A 26,877-nucleotide genomic window follows, 5' to 3' on the forward strand; every position below is an offset into this window, starting at 1 on the left:
GTTGCATAGTAAAGAGATCACAGGAATACAGGCATCTCATAAACTGCCGAGAGCTGTACAGTTGCAGGATACAAGTATTGTTATTGGAATATGTCATTTCTCTTGTCACACAATGCCAGAACAATAAATATGTGATTAAATGAACAAGAGGCCAGGTGTGGCTGCACAGGCCTGTATTCCCAGCTAGAGGCAAGAGGATCACTTAAGCCCAGAAGGTCAAGGCCAAACTGGGCAACAGAGCAAGACCACATCTTAAATAAATACATAAAATGAACATGGAATGAGTTTATTGGAGTGAGAGGCTAGAAGTTGAAAGACATTGGTATCTGCATGTCCTGTAGGCTTTGTGGACACCTGGAACAGGCCTAGAGCACACACAGGGCTATTGAGGAAATGATTTTCAGAGGATGATAAAAGTAAAAAGTCCTTCAAGACCTCAAATTCATTTGCTTTACTTTACAGAAGAAGTGGAGTCAGGAAAATGGAGGCTACCCTTTTTTCAGAAAGACTGGAGATGGGCAGGGGATGTAGCTCAATGGTAGAGTGCTTGCCTAGCAGGTGTGAGGTCCTGAGTTCAACCCCCAACACTGCAACACACACACACACACACACACACACACACACACAGAGGCTGGAAACTTCTTCATCATTATTAATAGAAGCCAGAGAAAGAACCTGTTTGTCTTCATGTCATCAGTTTATTGTCTTTTCTCTTTAAAACAGTGCAGAATTTACCCCATGGTCTATCTCTCACTGGGGCTAGCTGGAGGCCTGCAGTTCAACAGTATGCTGGCACTTGGCAAGCAATAGGCACAGTGCATTGAAACAACTTTGTGTTTCCTAGCACCTTCTTGGAGCTCTTGCTGGAGAGTCCTGAATACAGATTATTGCACCCCTCTCCACTGGACTGAGACTCAGAGGTTACCAGGACTTGCCAAGTCACAAAACTCAGTGTCCAAAGCAGAATGAAAATCCAGATGTTCCAATTTTTTATCCTAGTAGTCACTAGGTTCTAAATTTTCTCTCTACACCGACCCCTCCCCTCAATAGCTGTCAAAATGGTAACCTGGAAATATGTTTTTGCTTAGTGTTTATGTATACATATATGTGTAAATTCAGCTATCATCTAACCTTTCATTTAAACAATTTGTACTAGAAGGAAGTTTGAAATTATATTTAATCATTGCTTTATAATGAATGTCATTTAATTAAATACTTCTTTAAAAATTGGCTTCTTTCTTCTTTGGCAATTACATTACTTTTTCGAGCAGTTTTGTTTTGCTTTTTAACCTGGTTATGTGGGTTTAGAGAGTACCCTAGCACAGGGTATCTGAAAGTAGAAAATTCTGGCACTTTTCCCACTTTCCATTCTTTTTCCTGTATGGATGCCAGATTCCTTTGGGAAATCATCATTTGCAAAAGGTCAGGAGCAAAAGGAGGGGCATTCTTGAGTGTAGGGTTACTGCTAATTGGAAACTAAACATCTGTAACCATGTCAGAGTTATTTGTATTTGAAAGGAAACATTTATATACAAGAGCCCTTTCGGTAACATAAAACACACTATAACACAAAGTGTGTGCGTTGGAGGGGTGGGGACAGACAACCAGGGAAGCTCTGACAAATGACTGTGCTGTGCTGAGTGAGGTCATTTGCTAATTAAATCTCAAAGCATTTTCGGAGTATTTTCTTTTCTTTGTCAAATAACGTTTTCTTCCCCCCATAGGCCAAAGCAAACATTTTACTGTGTTCGCCAATTACAAATTAAACATTTAATCATTTTAAAGGAAAAATACGGAGAAAATGGGTGTGTGTTCAGAACCTAGTCAAAGACCAGTGGGAACTCTCTAGCTACCTACTGTCACCTTAGCCCTCAGTGTCTTCCCATGGTATGATGTGAGGCTGGTGCTTCTCTGCCCTGAAACTGGGTGCCCATCAATCTCCCTGATGCACTACTATTTTAGGGAAAAATTAAACTGTTTTCACACTGTATCTCTTCTTTCTTCCTATCACCTTCTTCCAACCCCCTACCCCTCATGATGGAATTCTGCTTGGGTAATTCCATTTGTACCAAAACTATATCTGTATTTTTATCGTCATATTAAGATAAATGTTGGTGGGGCTGGGGAGATAGCTCAGTTGGTAGAGTGCTTGCCTTGTAAGCACAAGGCCCTGAGTTTGATCCCCAGCACCCAAAAAAAAAAAAAAAAAAGATAAATGTTGGTGATATCTCTAGGGTTTTAGAAATATTTTGGTTATATAACTCTGCTCCTCTACGTGCTAAGTCTGTACGAACATGGCCCTAATGAGCCACATCTTACCAGTAGTTTCTTCTTAGAATAAAATTTCTTCAGAATTCCTTTTGAAGAAAGTTGAGAATCCATCCCTTTTCCCTGCAGAGTCTACCATCTTCTGATCTTTCCTACCCTTGCCTTGGCGTCTTAAGACATTTCTTAAGTTGAGGGGTTTTTTGTTTTGTTTTGTTTTGTTTTGTTTTTTAATTGGATGAAAGATCATGAAGTCTGAGAGAGTTCTAGTCAAGAACTTACTTAATCTAGGAACTACCATTTTGTACTTCCCTCTCAAATAATTAATACTGTGTCTGTGGAGACAAGTGCACAGCTTCAACAAAATGGTTGTGGCCTCTTTGGTTCTAAACTTTACAAAGTCAAGGGACCTTTCCAGTGACCTTTGTAGAATCTCAAAATACCACTTGTTCCAGACTTAAGGCAAGGATTTGGTGACATGAGGTCCATCCTTGTCCTCCTAACAGCAAGTTCAGAGCATGTAGTCTGGTGTTTGTGCACTCCCCAGGTGGCCTGACCCACTTCTCATCCTTAACTTCCACTGTTATTCATCAGCCCCTACTTGAGCCAGACACATCTACCTACGGGCATTTCTACCTTTGCTTTATACAACCATCCCTGGTTGGAATAGCTTCCTGTTTTCTTTTTGCCTACTTGAATCTTGCTTTCCTGATTCCAGCCCTTCCTCCCCTGATTTCCTGTAGGCATAATGTTAAGATTTCTTGCATATCATTTTCCCATATTGTTTTGTGCCTTGGTCAGCTTTTCAAATCTTACCAACCAGAGCATGGGATTCTCAGAAGCACTGGTGGTAATCTTAGTTTTCATTGGCACTTACCAGAGTGCTTTTTGCTCATTAGAGGTGCCCAGTAAATAGTGTTTTCATTATTGAGGAGTAAGCCATTTTTTGCTACTACCTGTTTATTGTCTTTCCCCCAAAGCCTATCTACATTTAAATCCTGTGTGACTTTGCTTTTGTTAAACACGTAATTATTAGCATTCTAGGACTGACTGATTGAGAAGGAAGTCCAATATAGTAAGTCGTAGCTAACAGTGCTAAAGATGTGTTGAACAGAAGCAAAGTCACCTCTGGAACTAAGGCAAACACAGAAGAAGTATCATTTCAGATAAGGAGCAGCTCCCACCTGACATCCACAAAGATACAGATGTGGAGATGAGCATTGATGGTCTTGTGTTTCCTTATCTTCTCAGGTGCGGTCACTCGCCTATCTACCGCTCACGTGAAATGGCCGCTCGTGCCTTAGTCCCATTTGTTATGCTAGACCAGATGCCCAATACCATCCGAACTCTGTTGGCCACACTCCCCAACCGCACTGACCAGTGTTTCCGGCAAAACCATATTCATGGGATGCTTCTCCAGGTGAGTAAAGTTACTTTGTGTGATCTCTGTTGAATACCCCAAGATGCACTTTGGTTTCTCATGTACCATTAGCAGGTGAAGATTTGATACACAGGCTTTTCACTCTGTCTGTACAACTTATTCATACTGAGAGAGCATGTGTCTCCAGGTATGCTTTTTTCATTCCGAACATGAATACAGTGTTACACTTTGATTCTGGTAGATTATCTTTTGTATTAAATTAAATCGTGTTTTCTACAACATACTTTTTCACTAAGTATCCCTACTGAGCACTGAGTTACTCCCTGTTGAGGGTGAAACTGTGAGCATTCCTTAAGAGACGGAGAGTCTTGCCCAAGAGTCACGGGGACAGTTATGCACAGCAGAGAGAGTTTGCTCTGTGGCACAGAATCATAGTACATGGAAATATCAAACCTTTCTTTCCCGTTTTCTCTGTGCTACACAAGAAACTTTTTATTCTGAATAAATATGCAAGTTTATTTACTTCCGTGAACATTTCTTCCAGAAAAGACTGAAGTGCACATATGAATGAGAAATAGACTTCTTATTGAAACTGTACTATTTAAACCTATCTTGGGGACAGGCAATGTTGGGGAAATCTGTGTGCATGACCCATATGTTCACTCACACAGGGGCAAGTGTAGAGGCTTATTTAAATTTGAAATCATATTCCCAGTTTGTGAGAAGAATTGAGGATTGACCTTGAGATCCCAATACTTAGTTGTAAAGTCTGAGGTCTACACTGCTAACATGGAAGCCAGTGTGCAGACAGGGTCACAGCATGGGACTCTGCAGCCAGACTACCTGGGTGTGAATCTAATACCCACCCTTCACTATCTGGGTATCAGTGCTTTCATTTTATATATATATATATATATATATATATATATATATATATATATATTTTTTTTTTTTTTTTTTTTTTTTAAGTTGGACACAATGCCTTTACTTTATTGATTTTTATGTGATGCTAAGGATCAAACCCAGTGCCTCACACGTGCTAGGCAAGCAATCTACCCCTGAACTACAACCCCAGCTCAGTACTTTTATTTTTGAAATTAGGGTAGTGATAGCATATACTTCATAGGGACTTTGTGAAGACTAAATTAATACATATAAAATACTTAGACTAGTTCCTGGTACATAATGAAGTATATAGATAATCATTATGATCATAATTTTAATAAGCCTGTCCTATAATGAAAACTAATATTTTTAGTAACTAATTCCATTTAGATGAAAATGCAAGGTAGACCTCTTCTCACCTGTCATCTGTGAATGTTTTATATATTCCAAATGTATTTATTGAATGCTCACTACATACTGCCATGTCTCAGAACACAGTGACTTTCTTGCCTGGAAGGAGACAAGGACAAAAAGACCAGAAAATAGGCAGTCACGTGAGGTGTGCTGATTGATGCGGGAGCTTGTGGCAGGGCCACTTTACTTGTCATGGGGAATTCAGGGAAAGGATCACAGAGAAGTGACATCTAAGCAGAGACTGAAGGAGGCCAGCCAAGTGAGGGAGGGAGAGTCTTCCACGCAGAGAAAACATCTTAAAGAAAGGCTTGGGAAGTCAGCGCATCCAAGAACTGCAAGTTTAGGTAGGACTGAAGTCCAAGATTGGTGATTCTTAAGTTGTTCTCAGAACTTCTTTATACTCTTGAAAGTTCTTGAGAATTACAAAGAGGGTTTTTTGCCTATCAGTATTTTTTATTTTGGTACTAGGGATTGAATTCATGGGCACTTGACCACTGAGCCACATCCCCAGCACTACTTAGTATTTTATTTAGAGGCAGGGTCTCGCTGAATTGCTTAGCACCTCACTTTTGCTGAGACTGGCTTTGAACTCACAATACTCTTGCCTCAGCCTCCTGAGCCACTGGGATCACAGGTGTGCACCATTGTGTCCAGCATCTATCAATATTTTAATTAGAAAATAAAACTGAGGAAATATTAAAACACACAAACCCACATGTATATACTCTCTTAATCATCAGAGTGCATACATCATTACTTTGCTGTAGCCTCTGACACACTCTACTGTACATCATGACAGAATTAAAGTGAATGAGGAAATGTCTTAGCATTGTTTTGAAAGTAGTTTGATTTCATGGATCTCCTAGAAAGATGTGTAATGGGTCTTTTGGCTATTTTTGCTTGTTTGTTTGTTTGTTTTGATACTGGGGATTAAGCCCAGGGGCACTGCACTTAACCCTGAGCTACATCCACAGCCCTTTTTATTTTTTATTTTGAGGCAGGGTCTCACTAAGTTGCTGAGTCTGGCTTTGAAACTGGTGATCCTCCTGCCTCAGCCTGGCAAATCACAGGGATTTTAGGCATGTGCCACCACCCTCTGCTGGTGTTTCTTACTAGAAACTCCTAAGCACTCATTTCCCTTGGGGCCTCATAAATCCCAGTGATGAAAAGGGACTAGAGTTACCTTGGTTGTGGAGATGGGCCACAGAGGCCCAAAGATCATTTGCTCAGTCATACAAGTTAGGTCTCTTACACTTCGCTGTTACTTTGAGAACAGGGGCTGGTGATAGTGAGGGATACAGAAGTGGCTTTTCAAAGTGTATACCACAGCAGAGTTAGAGGGAAGGAGCAGATTGTCCAGGGGATCAGCCATCAGACTTTCTTTGCTAAAGAACCATTCTTGGATGAACTTTGTGAGTACTGTGATTGGGACTTCTCTCCTCTTTCAACTTTGTAAGGGTGGGCCTCCTCAGCTAGTTGTCTCCCTGCACCCTGCTCCCAGCAATCTAGCTATTTCACCAGTCTGTCCAGCAACCAAATGTGATCTGTTACTCTGTCTCTGGGCTGCCTTGGTTATTCTCACATTGACTTTGCTACAATGGGAAATGCTGTGGAAAGGTAAAAACTCTCTTAATTTGGGGTTGTGTGGCAGTTGCCCTTTTTCCTAAATGTTGGTGAGATAAAGAGCTTGTTAGAAAATAGCCAACTATGTGGGTGCTGGGTATTGTGTTCATGTTTGTCAAACAGACCCCTGACTTTCTCGAGGTTTGTTGAGAAAAAAAAGTCAAAGGTGTGTGCCAGGTCTTTCTATCGTGTCCATTCAGGTGTCACATCTGTGTTGTAATAGCTGTTTCGCCCTGTGGTTTTTATTTTTTTATGGGAAAAGCATAAAGGGTTAAATCAGGGAGCCTCTTTCCTTTTCCTTTCTATGGCTTGTGAATTCCTTCTCCATATAGCTACCTTTGAAACCAGTAAAGGTCTGCACCTGGAAAAGAGATGTTAGGGATTGAAAGGAATGATAATCTCCATGGGACCTTCAGATCCAGCTAAGTAAATACAAAATTGTTATTTTTTCAAGAGCAGGAAATCATTCTGTTATCAGAAAACAAATTCTTTCGCAGAACATTTTCTTGAATTATACATTTTGACTTCTTTGAAAATATTTACATAAATATATCAAACCTCAGAGTATTTCTGTAGTATACCTTGAAAACAAGCAATGTGCTGATCCCTGAATTTTCTGGGACTATGGAAGAGAGATTCAAATTATAGGACATGCAAGAAAAGAACATGTGGGATTCATTTCTTAATCATTTTCAAAACCAGAGGTTCATTATTGCAATGTTGAAATGGACGGAAATAAAGCACATTAGAAAAGGTGAGATTTTGCAGCAGGTTAGTAAGAGCCAGGGGTAAGTAACATTAAATTTCAATAAAGGCTAGATAACCGCCATGGACATTCCCTCATTTGGGAATAACACTGGCAGGGCTTCCCTGTCTTAGGTAGAATTAACCGTCTGTTCCCATTGCCAAAGTTCTTCATGTCGGGGACTTAACATTATTACTAGGTTACTTGTCACTCCTAAGAAATCATATTGGAGATCAAAAAGTTCTCTTGTATTGAGAAAGAATTTGGCCAACAATCATGAGGAAAGATTTATTCTGATTCTTGTGTATTTAATTCACATTTTGGTGTTTCATAAAGCAATGTATAACATTTGATAGAAGAGTTTGGGTTTGCTCATTTCCTGTCTCTTTTGGTTATTTTTCTGATGTTTTAAGAATATAAGAGGTGATCCTGACTCTTTCTGTAAGGAAGCTCTTTTATATGAGTATAGTGGACTAGGCAGTTGATAACTTGTTTAAAAGCAGGAAAAACACTTCTGCATTTATCTGAATACACTAGGCAAGAGGATCACTTTTTCTGCAATTAATCCAAATAGTCCTCCCAATGCCATACTTCCTCTCGCTGGTACAAACATAATCTACACTTTTCGTCTAATGCTGGTATTACATTTTCTCAGTTTTTACTAGCAGAACATGTCAAACACTTTAACGCATTTATTTTTCTCTCCAACTTAGAGCCTTGATTTCTGTACTTTGAGAATTCTGAGTTAAAATGACTCTGCTTTCCTGGCTGTGCTGAGCTGAGCGACAGTGCTACCTACTTGGCTACCATTACATATTAGTTACGATTGGACTTCAGATGAACAAGGCCCATGCATGTGGAAAGTTTACCATAAGAGAAATAACGTAGACAGGCACGGTGGCACATGTCTGTAATCCCAGCGACTAGGAAGACTGAGGCAGATCGCAAGTTTGAGGCCAGTCTCAGCAACTTGGTGAGGCCTTACACAACTTCATGAGACCCTGTATCAAAATAAAAAATAAAAAGGGCTAGGGATGTGGCTCAGTGGTAAAAGTGCCTCTGGGTTGAATCCCTAGTACCAAAAAAAAAAAAAAAAGAGAGAGAGAGAGAGAAAGGGAAGTAAAGTTAACATTTTGGATAGCTGTATTTCAATGAATTACATAGGTGATTTTATCTATCCTCTTAGCAGTCCTTCAGGGTAGCACGAGAGGTGTCGTATTCTGTTCCATTCTTGCTAAATGAAGAAATGATAAGACTGAGAGAGTGCCATGTCAAGTCAAACTTCTCTGCTGTAGTTTATCCCTTATCACTTGATCGATTTCCTTAAATCCAGGATGATATGCTACCTCAACATTGGAAGCAGAGTTGGTCCATCAGTACTATAGAGATGGACATTGGAAGTGACAGACCCAGAGGAGTTACAGCTTAGAAACAACTCATTGTGTCCTCCCTCCCCTTGTCTCTCTGTCATCATATCTCTTTGTCCTTTCATTTAAGATTCCTAGCCTAAAAATACAGAATCCTCCCATGGGTCCCAGGCTGTAGCCGAGACCCTAACTGCCACAGCTTCTGTCATTCCAAGGGCTTGACAAAATCTCTTAAACTTGGGCAGTGATAGGAATTATGGATCCTGGATCTGGGAACTGATGAGACCGTGGGAAAGTGGATAGAATTTGAATTTAATTTGGCAGGCATGGCATGCCTACCCTCTTCTAGGTGCTGGAGAGACACAGGAGCTTGCTGTTGACACCTTCTTAGTGTAGGGAACTGCAGGTTAGAAGCCAAGTGAGCGCTAGTGACCAGGGATCACGTGAAGGAGAAACAAAAGATAAAAATTGCCAGTCAAGGCATCAGACATAAAAGGAGACTGAAGCTGAGGCTATTTCTGCATCAGTCTGGAACCCCCTGATAGCTGTGTGTGAGGCAAGAAGGAGGGTCTTTATGTGGAAACAACCATGCTGGGCCGGCAAGGACAGCATATGAACTGAAATGGAAGAGCTTGTGTTTCCTTTGTGGAAAGAAAAGCAGAAACCTGGAATAAAAAGAAAGGAAGGATGATTTGGCCAACTTGTGTGTGGCAGTCAGTGTTCATGAAGAGGGAATTGGACCACCCAGCCTTGACTCGGCTACAGACACAAGCAGTGGAGGCTAATAGAAAATCAGTGAGAACAGCAGTCTTAAGGATAAACTCTACTGGAGTCTCTTAAGTAAGGAAATAAATACACACTTATAAAAAAGACATTTTTTTACTATATTGTTGCATCCATACTTATGATTAAATATAATTTAAAAGAATTATCATTTCTATCTTTAAAAATTGTAACCATGAAAGATACCTTATGTTGTAACAAAATACAAAATTGTGAAACAAAGTAAAATGCTCAAGCTGTCCAGAAATGGAACATTACTTGATGGATTCCACTTGATGACCTAAGATGTTGGCCTTTGTCCATTGTTGTTTATTTTATGCCCAGAATATATAATTTCAGAATGGAAAATCAAAAACAAAAAGCATGAAATTATGCTGATGCTCTAAGTTATAAATGGATTGCTTGTCACTGTGCTTTTTTTTTCTTCTAGAATGAGTCATAATCTAATGAAAATGCTCGCTTTTGTCACTAGTAGTCAGATTCACGCTTCCTTTTTGAGGACTCGTGTTAGTATGAAAGGAGGAAAATCTCAAGTTGCTGGGAAGGTCCCCAGTCCAAGATGGGCTGAGGCAGTTCCTTTAGCTCTCAGGGAGCCCGAGTGTGTCCTGGTGAGGATACTCCAGACAGAAGGAGCACCCTCATCCATTTTATCCCAGAGCGCTCAACAAAGATTATTTCCTATGTATGTCTTGATGTGAAAAGGATTGGGAAGCACTGGGCTCTTAAAAAAAAAAAAAAAAAAAAAAAATTAAGAACTAAACCTTGTTAAATCTTACCTTTTGGCAATATGGTCCTTACTGGATATAAGCCCAGAAAAGTCATTTTTAATTAAAATGCTACTTTTGAAGATGAATTAATCCCTTCCTTAAAAATATCCCAAAGCTTTTATTCTGCATGTGTTACTTGGGGAGCTTTCCGGGGGTGTTGGAGACAGCTCTTAGCTGCCAGCTTCCCAAGCATTGGCCTTCCTGTGTGACCGTTGTTCACCTGGTGGTGCCCTTCCATTGTTTTGCTATGCTCTGAACTCAGGGCATCAGGCAAGGGTGGAACCTAGAGAATGGCCGGCCTATGTTCCCCAGCCCTTTGTTACTCTTCAGGGTTAGAGCAGAGGAAGGAACAGTGAAAGAATGTTTTCCCCTTTTGTCAAGAGTGTGTGTGTGTGTGTGTGTGTGTGTGTGTGTGTGCCACACGGTGCAGGGCATGAACTACTGAGTACCTGCAGAGGTTCTTTGCAAGATGGGTGCTGTTCCCATGTCACAGGTGTGAAAAATGAGGTGAAGATGTCTCTAGAATTTCAAGGATGATCAGTAGAAAGTAGAGCTGAGATTTACTCGTAGCACTATTTGATGCCCTTGAGCTTGTACACTTGAGCACTGTCCTGTGCTGCTTCTCTGGACGAGGAAAAGAATATTCTCAGGGTAGAATAACTCACTCTTGGGGCCCTCAGGGCGTGGAGTACAATGGAAGTTGACATCATCTGTTTATTTACTTGTTCAGCAACTGTTGGTTGACACCAGCTATGTGCCAACGACCATTCTAACTTGGAATATATCAGAGAACTAGAGGCAGATCCTTGCTCTCAAGATCACTGCTCCCATTTTAGCAACAGGGAGACAGATAATAAGAAATGATGATATGATAAAAATTCCTAGAATTTTTTATAGTAAATATAATAGGTAAATTATATAGTTTGTTAGAAGGTAACAGTTGCTGAGGACAAGAAGTTTAAGATGGTAAGAAGACTGAGGAATGAGTAGAAGAAGAGGGCGGACGGCAGGGTTAAATGAGGAATAAGAATGGTCACTGTTGAAAAGATAAATTCTGAGAAAATTCCACCAAAAGACAAGGGAAAATTTCAGGAGGGTAGATATCTTTTCTCCTGAAATTATGTCGGTTTTGGATGTCTGCAAGCAGGTATGCTGAACGTGTATTGGAGACTGTCTTTACCCATAGAGAAGTGCTAGCAGGTAGGGTTGAACAAGACCAGGGAGGACACCATTACTTTCAAAACTCAAGAACTCTCTAAAATGAAGGCCCAGTGCTCCAGGGACCAGTATTCTTGGTGCCTCTCTCAAGGTCTTTCCCTCTTGGTCACAGTGAGTCAGATCTGTCTTCCAATGAGCTGGGGCAAAAAGGGAAGTACCCATCACATCACTTCCTCTGCTTTCCAACATGACCTGTATCTTAACTCTTTTACCTAGACCTGAGAGATGCAGAGTAAATGTGGTTTATGCTTTTATTTAGCAGATAGTTACTGGGTGGTAATTAAGGCATAATGCTGTACTAGGTGCCATGGAGGATACAAAGAGAAGTTAATTTATAACATGTTCTCTACCCTCCAGAAGCTTGTGAGCTGCTATGGAAAATTAACTGTCGACACTGAGCACACAGCCACAATCACACATCTGAGAAGTGAGCCCAGGAAGGCTTCATGAGGACATTGGGTCCTGGGATAAACCTTTACACTATATCCTGTTGCTGAGACAAGGGACTTGGTGTGAGCCAAGGCACAGGAGGACATCAGGAGCTGGGTACAGTGGCGCATACCTATAATCCCAGAGACTTGGGAGACAGGCAGGAGATTGGGGGTTCAAAGCCAGTTTTAGCAGCTTAGCAAGGACCTAAGCAACTCATTGAGACCCTGACTTTAAAGAAAAATATGAAAAAATGACTCGAATATAGCCCAGTGGTTAAGCTCCCCTGGGTTCAATCCCTGGTACCCCCGCTCCCCAAAAAAAAGACATCAGGAAGTGTTTGTAGGGGGCCATGAGCAAACCAGTCTTACAGATCTGGGAGTGTGCTGGGGAGAGCAGGATATGCAGTTGGAACGTGGCTGCAGGTCAACATATGAGAGACCACAAATGCCAGGCCATACAGCCTACTGCATGCCTGTGGCATGAAAGTGGGTACAAAAGATGGCCATGTATGTGGGAGACTATGCTAGCATTTTCTTTTTTTAAAAATTTCATACTGTTAAGTAATATGTTACATAAAACATACAAAGTTCCTGTTGGTAGAGCAGTCTGCAATTTCTAAACTAAAAAGTGCTTAAGAGCCGGGAGCATGTGCTCAAAGAGCTCATTTTTTGGAGCAGATTCTGTAACCAGTTCATGTTTGTATAGATTCCATCTCTGCTGCTAACTAGCTGTATTTGGGTGAGTTACTGAGTTTCTGTGCCTTGACGTCTTCCTCTGTAAATGGAAAACAAAACTTCACGTGGTGAATGAGATGATTGAATGAGATCTCAGGCATATAGTAAGTACTCAGTAAATTACTGGTTGCTATTATTAACCCTTTCTGCTGCCTCCACTACCACCCATCCATTACTTTCACTGCTGTTTGGGAGGGTTCTGTGATCCAAAAACATGTTTTAGGAAAATTAATGTTGTACCAAAATAATACTGCAAAATGTGAGGATTTCCATTGATGTCTGAGTAGGTAAGTCAGTTTTCAGCACTTGACTTCATGTGTTAACATGTGTCACAAAAAGGTTCCTCTGTTCAGTCAACATGTTCCCTGCCTTTCTGAAGATCATATTAAAGATCATAAGAGCCAAGATAAGCTCAAACTTTTAAGAGCAGAGTTCCTGCCTATCAGATTGTTATTCCTTGCACCTGTTTTGTTTTGAATTACATCCTGTCCCTCAGACCCCTTCAGAAACTTGATGAATCAGGAAAGGAACACTGTCACACTGTCTTGGACAAAGGACTCTTTTTTACCGTTCCAGGGGGGAAGTTTGAAGTTCATAAAGTAGAAGGAGATACAGGATCCTCCTGGATAGATTAATCTAGCACTTTTCCAGGTTTCTTTTTCATCTTCAGAGGGCTTGCTTTCCGTGCCCTCTTAGCCATCTCATTCTTATTGTTTGAGACTTTTATGACTTGAGATAATTCAGAATGTCCTTTAAAAACACAACAGAGTCAAGCACCACGCTGTGTGTGCACTGTCAGTCTTCTCAGTTCCTAGAATCCCCAATAAAATAAATGTCTGATGGTGTGTGATGGGATTTGTTTGGTGATTACCCATCCAGTGAAAATATAACAAAATATTATGTGTTGCATGATTTTAGCATATTCTAACAGCCAAAGAGTAATATCTCATTGTTTTTATCGGTGTAGCATTTTTGAGATTTCCAAATGTACGTACTTGTTCCATAATGCTTGTCTTATTTAGGGCACCCAGTATATTCCAGTTCTTAAGGACCTGATTGGTCATTTCAAAGTACTGTGGTACAGGATAGCCAAGGAATTGGCAGCCAGGTAATTTGGCAGCCACCTAGATGACTGAAGTAAAATTAGCACATGGGCCTAAAGAAAGTTTTAAATAAGTACTAAAACTCCTTTCCTATTCCAAACCATATTATTGTTGTGACAGTCTTATATTTCTTTGTAGTGTATATCTCCATCTCCTTCACCATGACCTTCTATAGCAGGTTCTCAGCACTCTTGCCATTCAGTGTTGTGGGTGGCTAACTCTGGGTGTTGTGTGTTTGGTAGCATCTCCTCACTAGATGACAGTAGTAGCCCCACCCCCTGCTTTGTGACAACAACAACAAAAATGTCTCCATGTATTTCCACAGGTTCCCTGCAGGGCAAAATTGCCTCCTCTTGAGAACCTTTGTTCCATGGTACTATGGATTGATTTTCTCCATCCTTCTGTGGGGTGAGGTGTGATATAGTTTTTTAAAAAATACCCATGACGGGGCTGGGATTGTGGCTCAGTGGTAGACCACTTGCCTGGCACATGTGAGGCACTGAGTTCGATCCTCAGCACCAAATAAAAATAAATAGATAAAATAAAGGTATAATGAAGGTCTTGTGTCCATCTACAACTTAAAAATACTAAAAAAAAAAAAAAACATGGCCATGAAAGAAACCATTCTTGACCCAGGGACAAGTTGTGGCTCAACAGGGTACAAGGAGCCACCGGTAAAAGCAGGTGAATAGGATGAGATGGAAAACTCAGACTGGAAATCACAAGTAAGTTCTGCTGGGGGTGCTCAAGCTCCAGGGAGCTCACTGCCTTCCTTTATCCCTCTCCCTCCCCCTCCTCCTCCTGCTGCTCTCCTCACCCTAATGCTGTGAATGTGGAAGCTTTCTTCTAAAATCATAGCTGCTTGGAGTTTGCTTCATGTCCTGTCCTAACCTGTCTCGAATGCACTTGCATAATGCAGAGTTGAAACTTTGTTCTGCCCTCCTCAGACTCTGGAGCATAGTAAAATTCTAGGCCCTGTTTACTTAGGGGAACTTTGGAAAATAACACACAATTAGAATTTTCTCACTTCTTGTATTTGAAACACCGGTGTGTTGCTGGGTGTAATTGTTGTCTATTTCTTTGAGCCTTTCCTTGGTAGGGGCAAGAAGGCTGTGAGGAGTCTTCTCTAAGAACAGGGGTTCTGCTGAAAACTTAACCCATGACATCAAAATTTGAACTTTGAGTAAAATACAAAGCTTTCTCCAGATTCCCAGTTTTAGACCTCAAAAAGGAAACTAGTGAATAAATCTGGATAAGGTTGCTAAAAATACATGGTGACAATGATAATCACATTGATTTTATTTTTAATTCTAAATGTTGGATGGGTTATATCTGAAAATGTCTAGTAAACCAGTAGTAAGTTTGTGACTTGATTCTCAAAAGAGGACTCTTGCCTTCCTCCTTCACCCTTCACTTTTTTTTTTCTTATTAATGAATGTGATATGTGTTATATGCTTGGATTGGAGCAGTGGTTGGGTGTATACAGCTATTGGATGTTTTAATACCCAGCTGTGCTCATATTGAATAGGTGATTCTGTGTTCAGGAGAAACTTGGTCATTTTCCTATTTGGGATGCCTTTTTAAAATCTCTGTAAAGTGGAATTTCTGGTGAGAGGGGATATTTTTCATTAACTTCCTGAGAATCATATTTCTAAAAAGGGGCCTAAAATTGTTTGCTTGGAGTTATTTTTTATATCAAATGGATTTAACAGGTTTTTTTTATTGTGACTTTGAAGAGTTTACAAGTGCCAGAAAATTCCATCACCTTTGTTAATCTTCAAAGAGATCAGTGTAATTAACTGATCTCTTGCATGTGCTGTTTGACTTTTCCCCCCCATTCACTGCTTAAGCCTTTAAAAATTCTTTACTTGTAGACAGTAAGACAGGTTTTACATGTTAGTTTAAGTTCATTTATAGCAGGTAGGCTTTATGTCTTTCCTTTCTTCTTGGGTTACAGGATATATAGCAATTTTTATATCTTAACATGTTTCTGAAATGTAGTATCAGTTTACTGCTTTCTAATTGATTTTTTTTCAAATACGTGAGATACATACTTGTCCAATTACCAAAACCATTCTTAGACTGAAAAGCAGTGTTCACTGACACTTTATTTGAGAGGAAATTTAAATAGTCATCAGGTCTTATTTTCTGATGTATATTTAGAGAACAGAGGTACAAGGTAGTAATTTATATTAAAATTCATGATTTTGTGTGTGTTTGTGTACATTTAAGATTAAGGTCCTACAAATACGAGCTCATATTCTTCAAAGGAAACTCTGAGAATGAATTAGTGATGTAATATAATCCACACCCACCAACCCAAAGGGTATAATTGAAAATTTCTAAAGAAAGTTAATACCAGTCCCTTTCTACCTATAACCCCTGAGCAGTGGTGGGCTCTTCACAGCCTCATTAAAGGAGGAGGATCATAGTATTCTGTGTGCATGCCTTTATGATCATTATTTTGTCTATTCTGGGTCAATGTGTGATGTACTTTGTTAATTTCCCCTGGTCCTCACTTTCTCCCTTTGATGCTTCTCTAATTTTTACTATTGCTCCTGAAGGAAGCCTGGAATAGAGTAGAAGGAAGCCTGAATGGAGATGTACACAATTCCCGACCACACATCCATTTCAGAAGTTAAACTTTGGATATCACTGCATTGGTCACAATGAATCTGGTCATTTTAAAATTCACTTGTAAACCAACTCTTCTGCTTAATATTTCTTGATATATTTTTTCATCTTTTTATGTTCATTTCTTCTTTCTCATTAAGTTTTCATTTTGGTTGTCTCTTATAAACAGCATATATCTGGTTTTGTTTCTGTATACAGTCTGATAGTCACTGTCTCTTTTTAAATAAACGTTTTACTTTAGAATAGTTTTAGATGTAACTACAAGTTTGCAAAGATGGTACAGAAGGTTTCTGTATACCTCTCACTCAGTTTTCCTACTGTGACCATCTTATATTATCATTTTAACATTTGTTGCAATAAAGGAAGTGATTGGTACATGCTGTTAACTCAACTCCACACATTTTGTTTTAACTGATTTTCATCTAATATCCTTTTCCTGTTCCAGGATCATTGCATTTAGTTGTCATATCTCCATAGATTCCTCTGATCTATGACAGTCCGCTAGTTTTCACTTACCTGTGTCACTAGACATCGACAACTGCAGCGAAGGGATTTTTTTTCCATACCTGGACTTTTTCCCCCAAATGTGCCTCTTATTTCCTCAAGATAATTCCGATTTTGCTAATGGCTTTCATTTCTTCCATAATCGTTGACTCTTCTAAACTCATTTATTCTGTAGTCCTTCCCAGTTGTTTTCTGCTGTTTCCAGAGCACGAATTCTGCCTGATCTGTCTGCTGCCTTTCCCAAGGGTTGTAGTTGCTTTTTAGCTCATCTCCAAGGGCTGCTTTCGTCGGCACTTCTTGTGCACTGGCAGATGGAGGCAGTTCTGGGTGGTGCTGCCTTTAATCTTTTAGGGCCTTCCCTGAAGATTTCACAGGTCAAGTCCGATGTTACGCTGATTTGTTGTTTCTTACTGCATATTCCCCTCTCAAACCTGGAATTCAGATTGTACATGAGAAACCAGTTATCCACCTCTGGCCCAAAGGGTAACTGGATTCCTTGCCATGGCCTCTGGTCAGTCGATGGCATTTTCTGGGGAATAGAGCAGTTATTCGTGGCAGCAAGCTTTGTGTGCTCACAGCTCAGGATCTACCTTGTCCATCACTCTCTGCTGTGGCTCCTAGTTCCTTTTTTGTATCTGGCACTTGGAGATTTTCTTTCATGCTTTTGAGCTGTGCATATTTAATGCATTTTTTTTTTTCTTTTTAAAAGGTATCATTTATTTGTGTTTAAAGCGACAGGGGAAAACCTCAGTTGAGCATTCTTGACTCAATTTCCAAATCCCTCAGGGCCTGTGGTAGTGGTACATATGAGTGCATGTTAAATATTTGGGTAGGAGAGGGCCATTTTGCAGACCCTCAACAGTTCTGAATGGTTCACGGTTTTGCCAAAGGCATTTTCAACTCCTCTACCAGGTAGCTCAATGGAGATGCTGTGTTTATGCGGACTCAGCACTGCCAACCTCTCTGTCTTCCACGTGATTCCACTCCAATCATAGAGTATTGAACTCATAGGTGGCCTTTCAGCTGTGGACTCCGTGAATGAGAAAAAACATCTTTGGAGACCTAACTTAAGGCTCCTGACAGTGACCACTCAACTCTTAAATTCTCAGTGTCTAGCACAAGTAGGGCACAAGCAGGGTTTGCTAAAGGTGAAGTCACATGAGTAGTTAGGGCCAGAATCCATGAATCTTAATTCTCATGATAAGTTCTTTTTCTAGCACAACATACTTTCTAGTCTTCTCCCTTCGAGTGGTCAGGGTAGAAGTAGCATGCTGTGTGTATCAGATTGTCAAAGCCTCTTCATTCGAATGTGGCATTTGGACCTCAGTCAGTCAAGTAGCCACAGAGTCCTCAAGGTTGACTCCAAGCAAGTGTTAAGTTGTTTTGCTTCTGAGACAGGATCAGGCTGTGTTCCAGTAACATGTAGCCTTCAGTAACTGAGGCTGAACATTTAGAGGGTTCTTATCATCTGAGGGCACTCTAGTAAATCTCTAACACCAAATTTAATTTGGGAAAGGAACCTTAGTTCTGATTTCAGCTCTAGAATCAAGAGAACTTTAAAAATGAATTGAGCTAACTGGAGACCATTTTAGAAAAGCAGTGATTTTCACGTGTGTTTTAGGTGTTAGCTTTATTGTCTCAGCTACTTGAGGAACACTTTCTGGGGTGTATGCAACAGTACCTGTACCCTGATGGTCTAAATGTAGCAAAACAGGAGGAAGGTGTGTGCTTTCTGAAGTGTATCTTTGCACTCCAAATAAAGCAGGAGAGCGTTTGCTGGCTATGTGCGGAATTCTTAAGAGAGGATAGACATAGAGAAGGGCCATTCTGTTTTCCACAGGTACGATTTTAACCATTCTGTAAATATTGGCTCTGAGGGCTTCACATGTTCATCTGGCTTCAGGGCCCCTTTCAGACTAAAATGGCTTTCACTGAGGTGGTGTTTCTTGTGTTGGGTTGTGAACACTGACACTGATTTCACAAAATTCTCTTGCAGAATGCCTTTTGTGCTTGCTTGTACTTTGTTTTCTTCCTTTTCTTGGAGACCTTCCTGGTACAGGCTCTGGGCCGATTGGCCTGTGCTGTCTTACCACCGTCAGCAGTTCTATAACAGGATTAAAGGGACACCTCAATTTCCAAAAATAGAAGTTCAGGAGGTTTACTGCCCACCAGAGGGAAGTCAGAATAACCAGCATTATATTATTTTGGCATACAGATATTTAGTTTCCCACATTGCAACCTCGTGTATAGAAAAGGAAAACAGTTACAGAATTTTCCTTGGTAAAAAATTTTGTTGAAGTTCATGCTGACTTCACATTAACTCTCTTCTTTTGGAAAGAATTTCATATAACATAGATTCATCTGGAATGTCTTCCAGGAATTGAAATGCCAAAAAGCTACCCTGATGAAGTATAAGTCAGAGAGGGACCCTAAGTATATTTACCATTTTAAAATTTAAAAGCCAATAAAGAATATACTGTGTTTTATTATAGTTACTTCATTCCTGCTTGGAATGTACAGTCTGTAATCTGGTGCTGTTTTTGTTGCTCCATTTGTAGAGTTTTTGTCAACAAACTGGATAGAGGATAGTATAGTGGGAAAAGGTTTTGGAGCCAGGCAGACCTGGATGTGATGTTCTCATCCCCATTTTCTAGATATTTGACCTAGGGCAAGTCATCCAAACTCTGAACTGAAGTTTGCCCGTCTGCAAAATAAGGAGAACACATAATTTGCCGGGTTGATATAAGGAGTCGAGTTGTTATTATATGTACAAATTCCCAGTATAGTGACTGGTTTGGTACATTTCCTTAGTAAATGGTAACTTATTTATAATTATGACAAGTTAAAAATAATAATATGAACATTACTTAATATAGAGGGGAATAAAAAATAAATCAATGGACAGCTATTGTACGGAGGGCTTTTTGATCCTGTGATCATTTATTGGAAAATAAATCTTGTATCCTCTGATTGAAAGGCTCTCATAATCTTACACTGAATTTCAGAATGTAATTGCACTTGTTCTCTAGATTTTTTTTTTCTCTTCCATTAGAGGAGCTTGTCTCTTCATGTATCAGTTGCTCACAGTAGCTTTATGTTTTATAATTTGGTGGAAATTAATTCTCCCTGATTATTTTTCTTTTCTAGTACCTTCTGGACTTTAAATCAACTTGTCTAATCCCAAACCTCAGTTCTGTTGGAGTTTTTCTTTTTTATCATGATTAAATTAATACAAGGGACTGGGGATATAGCTCAGCTGGTAGAGTACTTGCCTCCCAAGCAGAAGACCCTAGGTTCAATCCCCACCACTGCAAAAAAAAGAAAAAGTAGTAAAAAATAAATTAATACATTGAATTTATACATTAACTTATTAACTATACATAACATCTTTTTTCATATATATATTTTTAGTTGTAGGTGGACACAATACCTTTATTTTATTTTTATGTGATGCTGAGGATTGAACCCAGGGCCTCACGTGTGGTAGCTGAGCCCTTTACCACTGAGCCCACAACCCCAGCCCCATATAACATCTTTATTATGCTGTTGTCCTATTTAAGAAAGTGGTATGACTTTCCATTTATCTTCTTTTATGTTCATCAGTTGCATTACATTTTACATTTTTCTTTGTGTAGAATGCATATTTCTCTTTTTATATTTCTTGTTATCAGTGGGTACTTTTACCATGTTGTATCTTATGACTTTTGCTTCCTTTTGACAGTAGTTGACTTGTGTATATTCACTTTGTGATAATTCTATTAGTCATCACTTGTGTCACACTCTATGTCAGTTACGTGCACTGATATATATTTGCTCATTGAATCTTCATCCTAAATCTAAAGAGTGAATAGTACTATTTAATAATAAGGAAACTGAGGCCCAGAAGGATTAAGTAACTTGTACAAAGTTATACAGCTAGATTCAGGGTTTCAGAACCTCTTCTCTTAACTTCTCTATTAGGCTGTACATTATCGCTTCTCATTTACAATAGTATCATTTATCAAGATCTTTTGTAATATATTTTCCATTGATTCTCTTGGATATTCAATAAATACTGCAGGTAATTAATATTAATTAAATATTAATAGCGATTCAATTGTCAATTTTCTCCAAATTAAAAAAGGGTTTAATGCATTTCTAATAAAAATTTTAATTTTTTTCATTTAAAAATAATTTCACAGTACAATTCCAAAATTCACATGAAAGAATAAATTATAAGAGACAAATTGTGTTAAATCTGTGGAGCAATTTGGGGGAGAATTGACATTGTTAGAGTATAATTTTCATACAAATAAAATCATCACTCTCAAATATAAAATGAACATGTGTAAAAGATTTTAGTCAATATTCAATAAGGGAACCAGAAAAATGTTATGATCAATTCAAAGAACATCTGAAAAACCAGGTATAGACAATTTAACAGGAATATTAGGATAAGATTACTGAGTTAGATGTAAAATGGTATTCAGTATTCAACAGATCATAGCTCTTTGGAGATACCTGTTCCACTGGATAAAAATGGCTTATATCTCTACCTCACAAAATCCTACAAGTTCATAAGTAACTTCACTGGAACCTTTAATCAGTAGCAGACAGTGAGATGTTTTAAATGCATTATCCTAGAACAGAGGTTGGCAAGCTGTGCTCTGCAAGCCAAATCTAACTTGTCTCCTGTTTTTGTATATAGTTTTATTGAAACAAAACTATATGTATTTGTTTACATGTTTTCTATGACTGCTTTTACTCCTTAATGGCAGTTTTGAGTAGTTGCAAGATGGACAGTATGACCTGTCCTATAATATTTACTCTCCAGTCCTTTTAGAAAAAATTTGTTGACTACTTGTTGAAACAATCCTTAGATGATGAATTTTATACATATTTTGTTAGATTTAATCCATAATATTTCATGGTTTCAATGTTATTAGAAATGATACTGATTTTTTATTTTAAATCCCAAATGTCCATTGATATTATAAGAGGGAATATAGCTAATTTTCTTATATAGACTTTATATTATGACCTTGTTAAACTTATTAATTCCAGTATCTTTCTAAAACTGATTCTTGAAAGTTTTATTACATAGATATATGATCTCTGAATAAAAGCAGTTTTGTTTTTTCCAATTGTATGTCTTCTATTTCTTTTTCTTGTCATATTGCACTGTTTAGGACCTCCAATATAATGTTGAATAAGAATAGTGAGAATGGACATTCTTACCTTTTCCCAGTATAAGGAGAAAACATTCAATCTTTCATCAATACATATGATATTTGTTGTATTTTTTTCATATCTATTATGAGCTTTCCTTCTGTTTATAGTTTATTGAGAATTTTAATCATGAATAGATGTTGAATTTCATCATTTTTCTATATCTAGTGAAGTGATCATATGTGTATATAGGCGTGAGTATAAATATATACGTGTGTGTGTGTGTGTGTGTGTGTGTGCGCGCGTGTGTGTGTGCGTGTGTGTTTGTTTTTCCCATGCTGGGGATCAAACCTAGGACCTCATGCATGCAGGGCAAGTGCTTTACCACTGAGCCACATCCCTAGCCCCATATTTTTTCTCTTTTGATGGGCTAATATGGTGAATTACATTGAGTTTTTCCAACATTGAATCAACTTGGCATTATTAGGAAACATATTACTAGTTCTCTTATTAATTAATTAAGTCATTTACACTCATTCATCTTTTCACCTAAACTTCAGTAAGAAATGTCTTAATAGTTTGGAAGAGATGAAGAAACATTTTAAGTAGGCACAGCACCTGTTTTCATCCTTCAAGAAAAGGATGATCCTGGTAAACAGTACCCAAGTTATAGTCATCAGAAGCTGCCCTGAAAAAAAAAGTATGGAGGAGGAAGTAGTCTCTGTATCACATCTAATGCAGGATCTTAGGTGAGGTGCTATAACAGACTGTGACATAAGATTGTGTGTGCATGTACACGCACTGTGTATCATGAGCATATTTGTAAGCCCACCCACCTACGCTGCAAGCGACAGTGATAGCTGGATCACATGCTCTGAAATGTTCCTTTTGCCAATGATTTCATAATGCACTGGGCCTGGTGGTGCAAGCCTGTAATCCTAGCGACTTGTGAGGCTGAGGCCCAAGTTCCGGGCCAACCTCAGCAACTTAGTGAAGCCTTAAACAACTTAACAAGAGCCTGTCTCAGAATAAAAAAATCAAAAGAGCTGGGGATATAGTTCAGTGGTAAAGGCCCTCTGGGTTCAATCCTCAATATCTCCACCTCCAAGAAAATGTCTCAAACATATAATTAAGTAGTAAATATGCTATTGCATTAAATACACAAATATCAGCATAGAGCTACATATAGTATTTACCTGACTTGCTTGCCCAAAAGGAAATAATTCAAAATGTTCATAATATTGCATGTGGAAATGTCTGCCCCTTATTCCCTCAGGGGCAGAAATGCTTCCATAACATGCTACATTAACAAATGAGTTTTCAGGGCTGCCAGCCTTACAGTAGAGGTTGAGTGGTAGTATATTTCTCCTACATAAAGAAAAACAAAACAAAATTTTCACAGTGGTAATTCACAGTAGGATTTTAAACCTAGTCAATTACTAACAGATAATTTTAGATGTAAAATAGAAATTACTGGATGTAAATAATAAGTTGCATCAAGAGAGTAAGCAGGCCAGGCATGGTAGCTTATACCTGTAATCCTAGTGACTTGGGAGGCTGAGTCAGAAGGCGCACAAGTTTGAGGCCAGCTTTAGCAATTTAGCAAGGTTCTGAGCAAACTTAGTGAGACCGTGTCTCAAAATAAAAAATTAAAAGAGCTAAGGAAGTAGCTTAGTGGTAAAGTGTTCCTGGGTTCAGGTCCCTCAGTACCAAAGAGAGAGAGAGGAGAAGACGGGCGCAGTTCCATTAGTCTGTTGTTTGTTTTGTGGTGCTGGAATTGAACCCAGGGCCTTTTGTGCAGGCTAGGCAGGTACTATCCTGCTGAGCTACACTCCTAGGCCCCCCCATTAATCTTTTTATTTATTTATTTAATTAATTTTACTTTATTTTGTTTTATTGCAGGACTGGGGTTAAAGTGCAGGGGCATATTGTCTCTAAGCTATATTGCAGCCCCTCCCCCTACCTTCTTTGGCTAAGGAATGCTAAGCCTGGAGCTTGCACTCCTTCTGCCTCAGCTTCCCAAGTTGCTTCTGATTTGTTTTACTTTAGGTACCCAACCATATTTAAGTAATAAATATCTTTAAAACTTAATTTTTGTTTAAAATTGATTTCTTGTGAATTACAGGTATGTGCCATCATGCCCAGCCCCATTAGTCTTGTTGAAGTTTAAAGTTTTTATAGGAATACTGAAACTGTTGGCCTTTTTAATTTTTTTAATTAATTAATTAACTTTTTTGTGTGGTGCTGAAGCTTGAACCCAGGGCCTCACTGCATGTTAGGCAAGTGCTCTACCAACTGAGCTATATTCTCACCATTTTAATTCTTGAATCATTTGTAATTTAGAAATTATATATTGTCTATTAAATAATTGTGTAAAGTTTTCATGATTCTTTTGTATGTTCACATGGCATTTAACTTTAAACACAACATAGGATTGCTGAGTGAATGAATTAGATTAATGCTATTTTGAGTAATTCAAGGATGTGATAATATTTTCTTCTTTTCCTCTGCTTGTCTATTGGTAGCATTAGAAATAAGCGTGTCTAGAATGGGGAGTTTAAGTACGTATTAGACTAGTGCTCTACTTTTTTCTCTTGGTGGTTGAACTCTTGACCACTTTGAAATAGTTTAGATGGCCTGTTTTCTTTCTGGTGACATGAAACAGGAATGTTGCTGAGCAGAAAAGGAGAACTCAAGTTGTAGAGACCCCTCTGTTGGCTATTGATTTGGTGGAACTTTGGGGACCTTCACACCCTATAATCCAAGTTCTCCAAGGGTAGAAACCCCTGACCTTAGAACTCCAGGTTTAATGACCTCTTCAGTTCTTACATCATTAAAAGGAGTGAGATTTTTCTAGATTAAAGAAGAAATCTCATTAATTTGAATTTTACTGTTTTAGGGTTTTGTTTTATTGTTGTAATTTAGATATTGGAACTGCAAAAGAGTTTACCGTCATCCATGCTACTCATTATAAATGAATTTTCAGAACAAAAACACTACCTGACAGGCATTTGTTTTGTTTGTTTGTTTGTTCATTTTTGTTTTTTAATGTTCTGTTTGGTGCTAAGGACTGAACCCAGGACCTCCTGCATGCTAAGCACATGTTCTCCCACTGAGCTACACCTCCAGCCCCTCATTTTAGTTTATGGACCAACCATATTTAAGTAACAGACTATCAGCTCTTTAAAACTTACTTTTTAAACATATTTAATAGATTTTATTTTGTTAAATAGATTTCTTGTCCATTCATGTTTATTTTATTCCCTATTACTTTGTTGTATCCAGGAAGTGTTACTGTTTCTTAGATATTTGGGTACATTTGTTTAACTGAGCACATAGTCACTGTAGCCTACCAAGGAAGTTTATATTGTGAGGAGGTGACAATAGGCAGCCAAAAGATGGGAAAATGTGTTTGGATGAGTGGTGACAAAAAACCAACACTTTGGGTGGAGTTATCGCAACATATCAGAAAGAAATCCAGGATAAGTTGTGTGTGCTGGGCCTGGATTTTATAATCTTTTGCTGACTTGTGTTGGGGGTGGCATTTAAACAATGGGAAAAGTTAGCACATAAACATAGCTGCAAAATGACAAGTGATTTCTTAGCACACCAGACAAGGGAAATGATAGCAGACCCTCTTAGCAATTAAGTGACCAAATTGTGTGTGGAGGTTTGGCAAACAGACGGAAGTAATTCAGTCCATAGACAGTAAAACAGTTTTAGTCAGAGAAACTGTGAAGTTTTTTTGTTTTTTTTTTGGTGCTGGGGTGAAAGTTTAATTTATTTTGTTTGCCAAGGAGTTGATATATTCAGGAATGCATTAAAAAAAGAATCAAAAAGAGTTTGAAGATCAGAGTCGATGATCTTTCCTCTTTCTAGTGGAAGGTTCACATTTTGTTTATTTATTTATTTCTTCATTTTTATAAGAGCACTTTCTTTTTTTCCTGGGTATTTTTTAATAAAAAGAGGCAGATTTGTTCCCTTTCTCTACAAAAGTAAGTGTTGCTATTTCTTATATTATGAACAATGAGAACCTACTGTTAACATATTAAGCCACTATGGGAATTCTGTTATTTAGTTGCCAATTCAAAAGAATATTTTCATGTCCTTTTAAAAACAAATGTGATATAATAATCTTATGTAATAGAATTATTTATTGGGTTATTGCAAGTGTAATTGGTATTAAAATTCATCAAGCTGTACATTTCAGATTTGGCACTTGAAATTGTATTTCAGTGTAAAAAGAACTTTAGGAATGATGATAAGGGTTAGGGAATTATGTTTGATAATTTGGGGATTCTATTCTTTATAGTAGTTGTGAAGAGGATATTCTTTATCTAAAAAGTTTCTCCAAAACCGAAGCTTATGATGAATTAAAAGAAAAAGGAATATTTTCAAAATCTACCTTCAAATCACTAATAGAATATTTGGCACATTTGAAAGTGCAGAACTGAGAAAGAATGTGTTGTGGGCATGTTTTCCAGCATTCACTTCAAAGCAGAAATGTAGTATTCCTTAATCTTGTTCTTTGATGGTGATGCTAGTTCTTTTGTTGCTGTTGAGTTTACCTTGGCCTGAGTACTGGCAATTAAATGGCACAGTGAAGATTACTGGAAAACATTAACTTGTTATTGTTAGTTCACATCAAGCTGAGGTTGATGGGAAGTAGAGTTTATTAATAGCCTCATTTGTGCATTGATTTTGCAGTCTGCTGGGTTTGGGGGATGAATCTCATCATATGGGTTATTCATTATTTACATTTGAAGCTTTTAACTTAATAGAAAATGGTTTTATCCTTTTGAAAAATGTAACATTGAACATAGCTATGATACACCCCCATTGAAACGTTTGTTTTTAGTGTTCTTGAATAAATC

The 26,877-nt window shown here is 38.5% G+C and overlaps 1 protein-coding gene and 1 non-coding gene across 3 annotated transcripts in view; both read left to right on the plus strand.

Annotated features, from left to right (window-relative positions):
- The window catches only part of Thada (THADA armadillo repeat containing), a 325,608-nt gene that overhangs the window by 182,102 nt on the left and 116,629 nt on the right, over nucleotides 1-26,877 (plus strand). For both annotated transcript variants that reach the window (XM_047521875.1, XM_047521876.1), the window contains one exon: nucleotides 3,517-3,685. In XM_047521875.1, the coding sequence (XP_047377831.1) occupies nucleotides 3,517-3,685 (169 nt within the window). The remainder of the gene's footprint in view (nucleotides 1-3,516; nucleotides 3,686-26,877) is intronic.
- LOC124963764 (small nucleolar RNA U109) lies at nucleotides 23,245-23,379 on the plus strand. The gene has a single exon (XR_007104802.1). It is a non-coding gene; the product is annotated as a small nucleolar RNA U109 (small nucleolar RNA).

Source organism: Sciurus carolinensis, chromosome 13 (genome assembly GCF_902686445.1).
Source record: "Sciurus carolinensis chromosome 13, mSciCar1.2, whole genome shotgun sequence".
In the NCBI taxonomy this organism is placed as follows: Eukaryota; Metazoa; Chordata; class Mammalia; order Rodentia; family Sciuridae; genus Sciurus; species Sciurus carolinensis.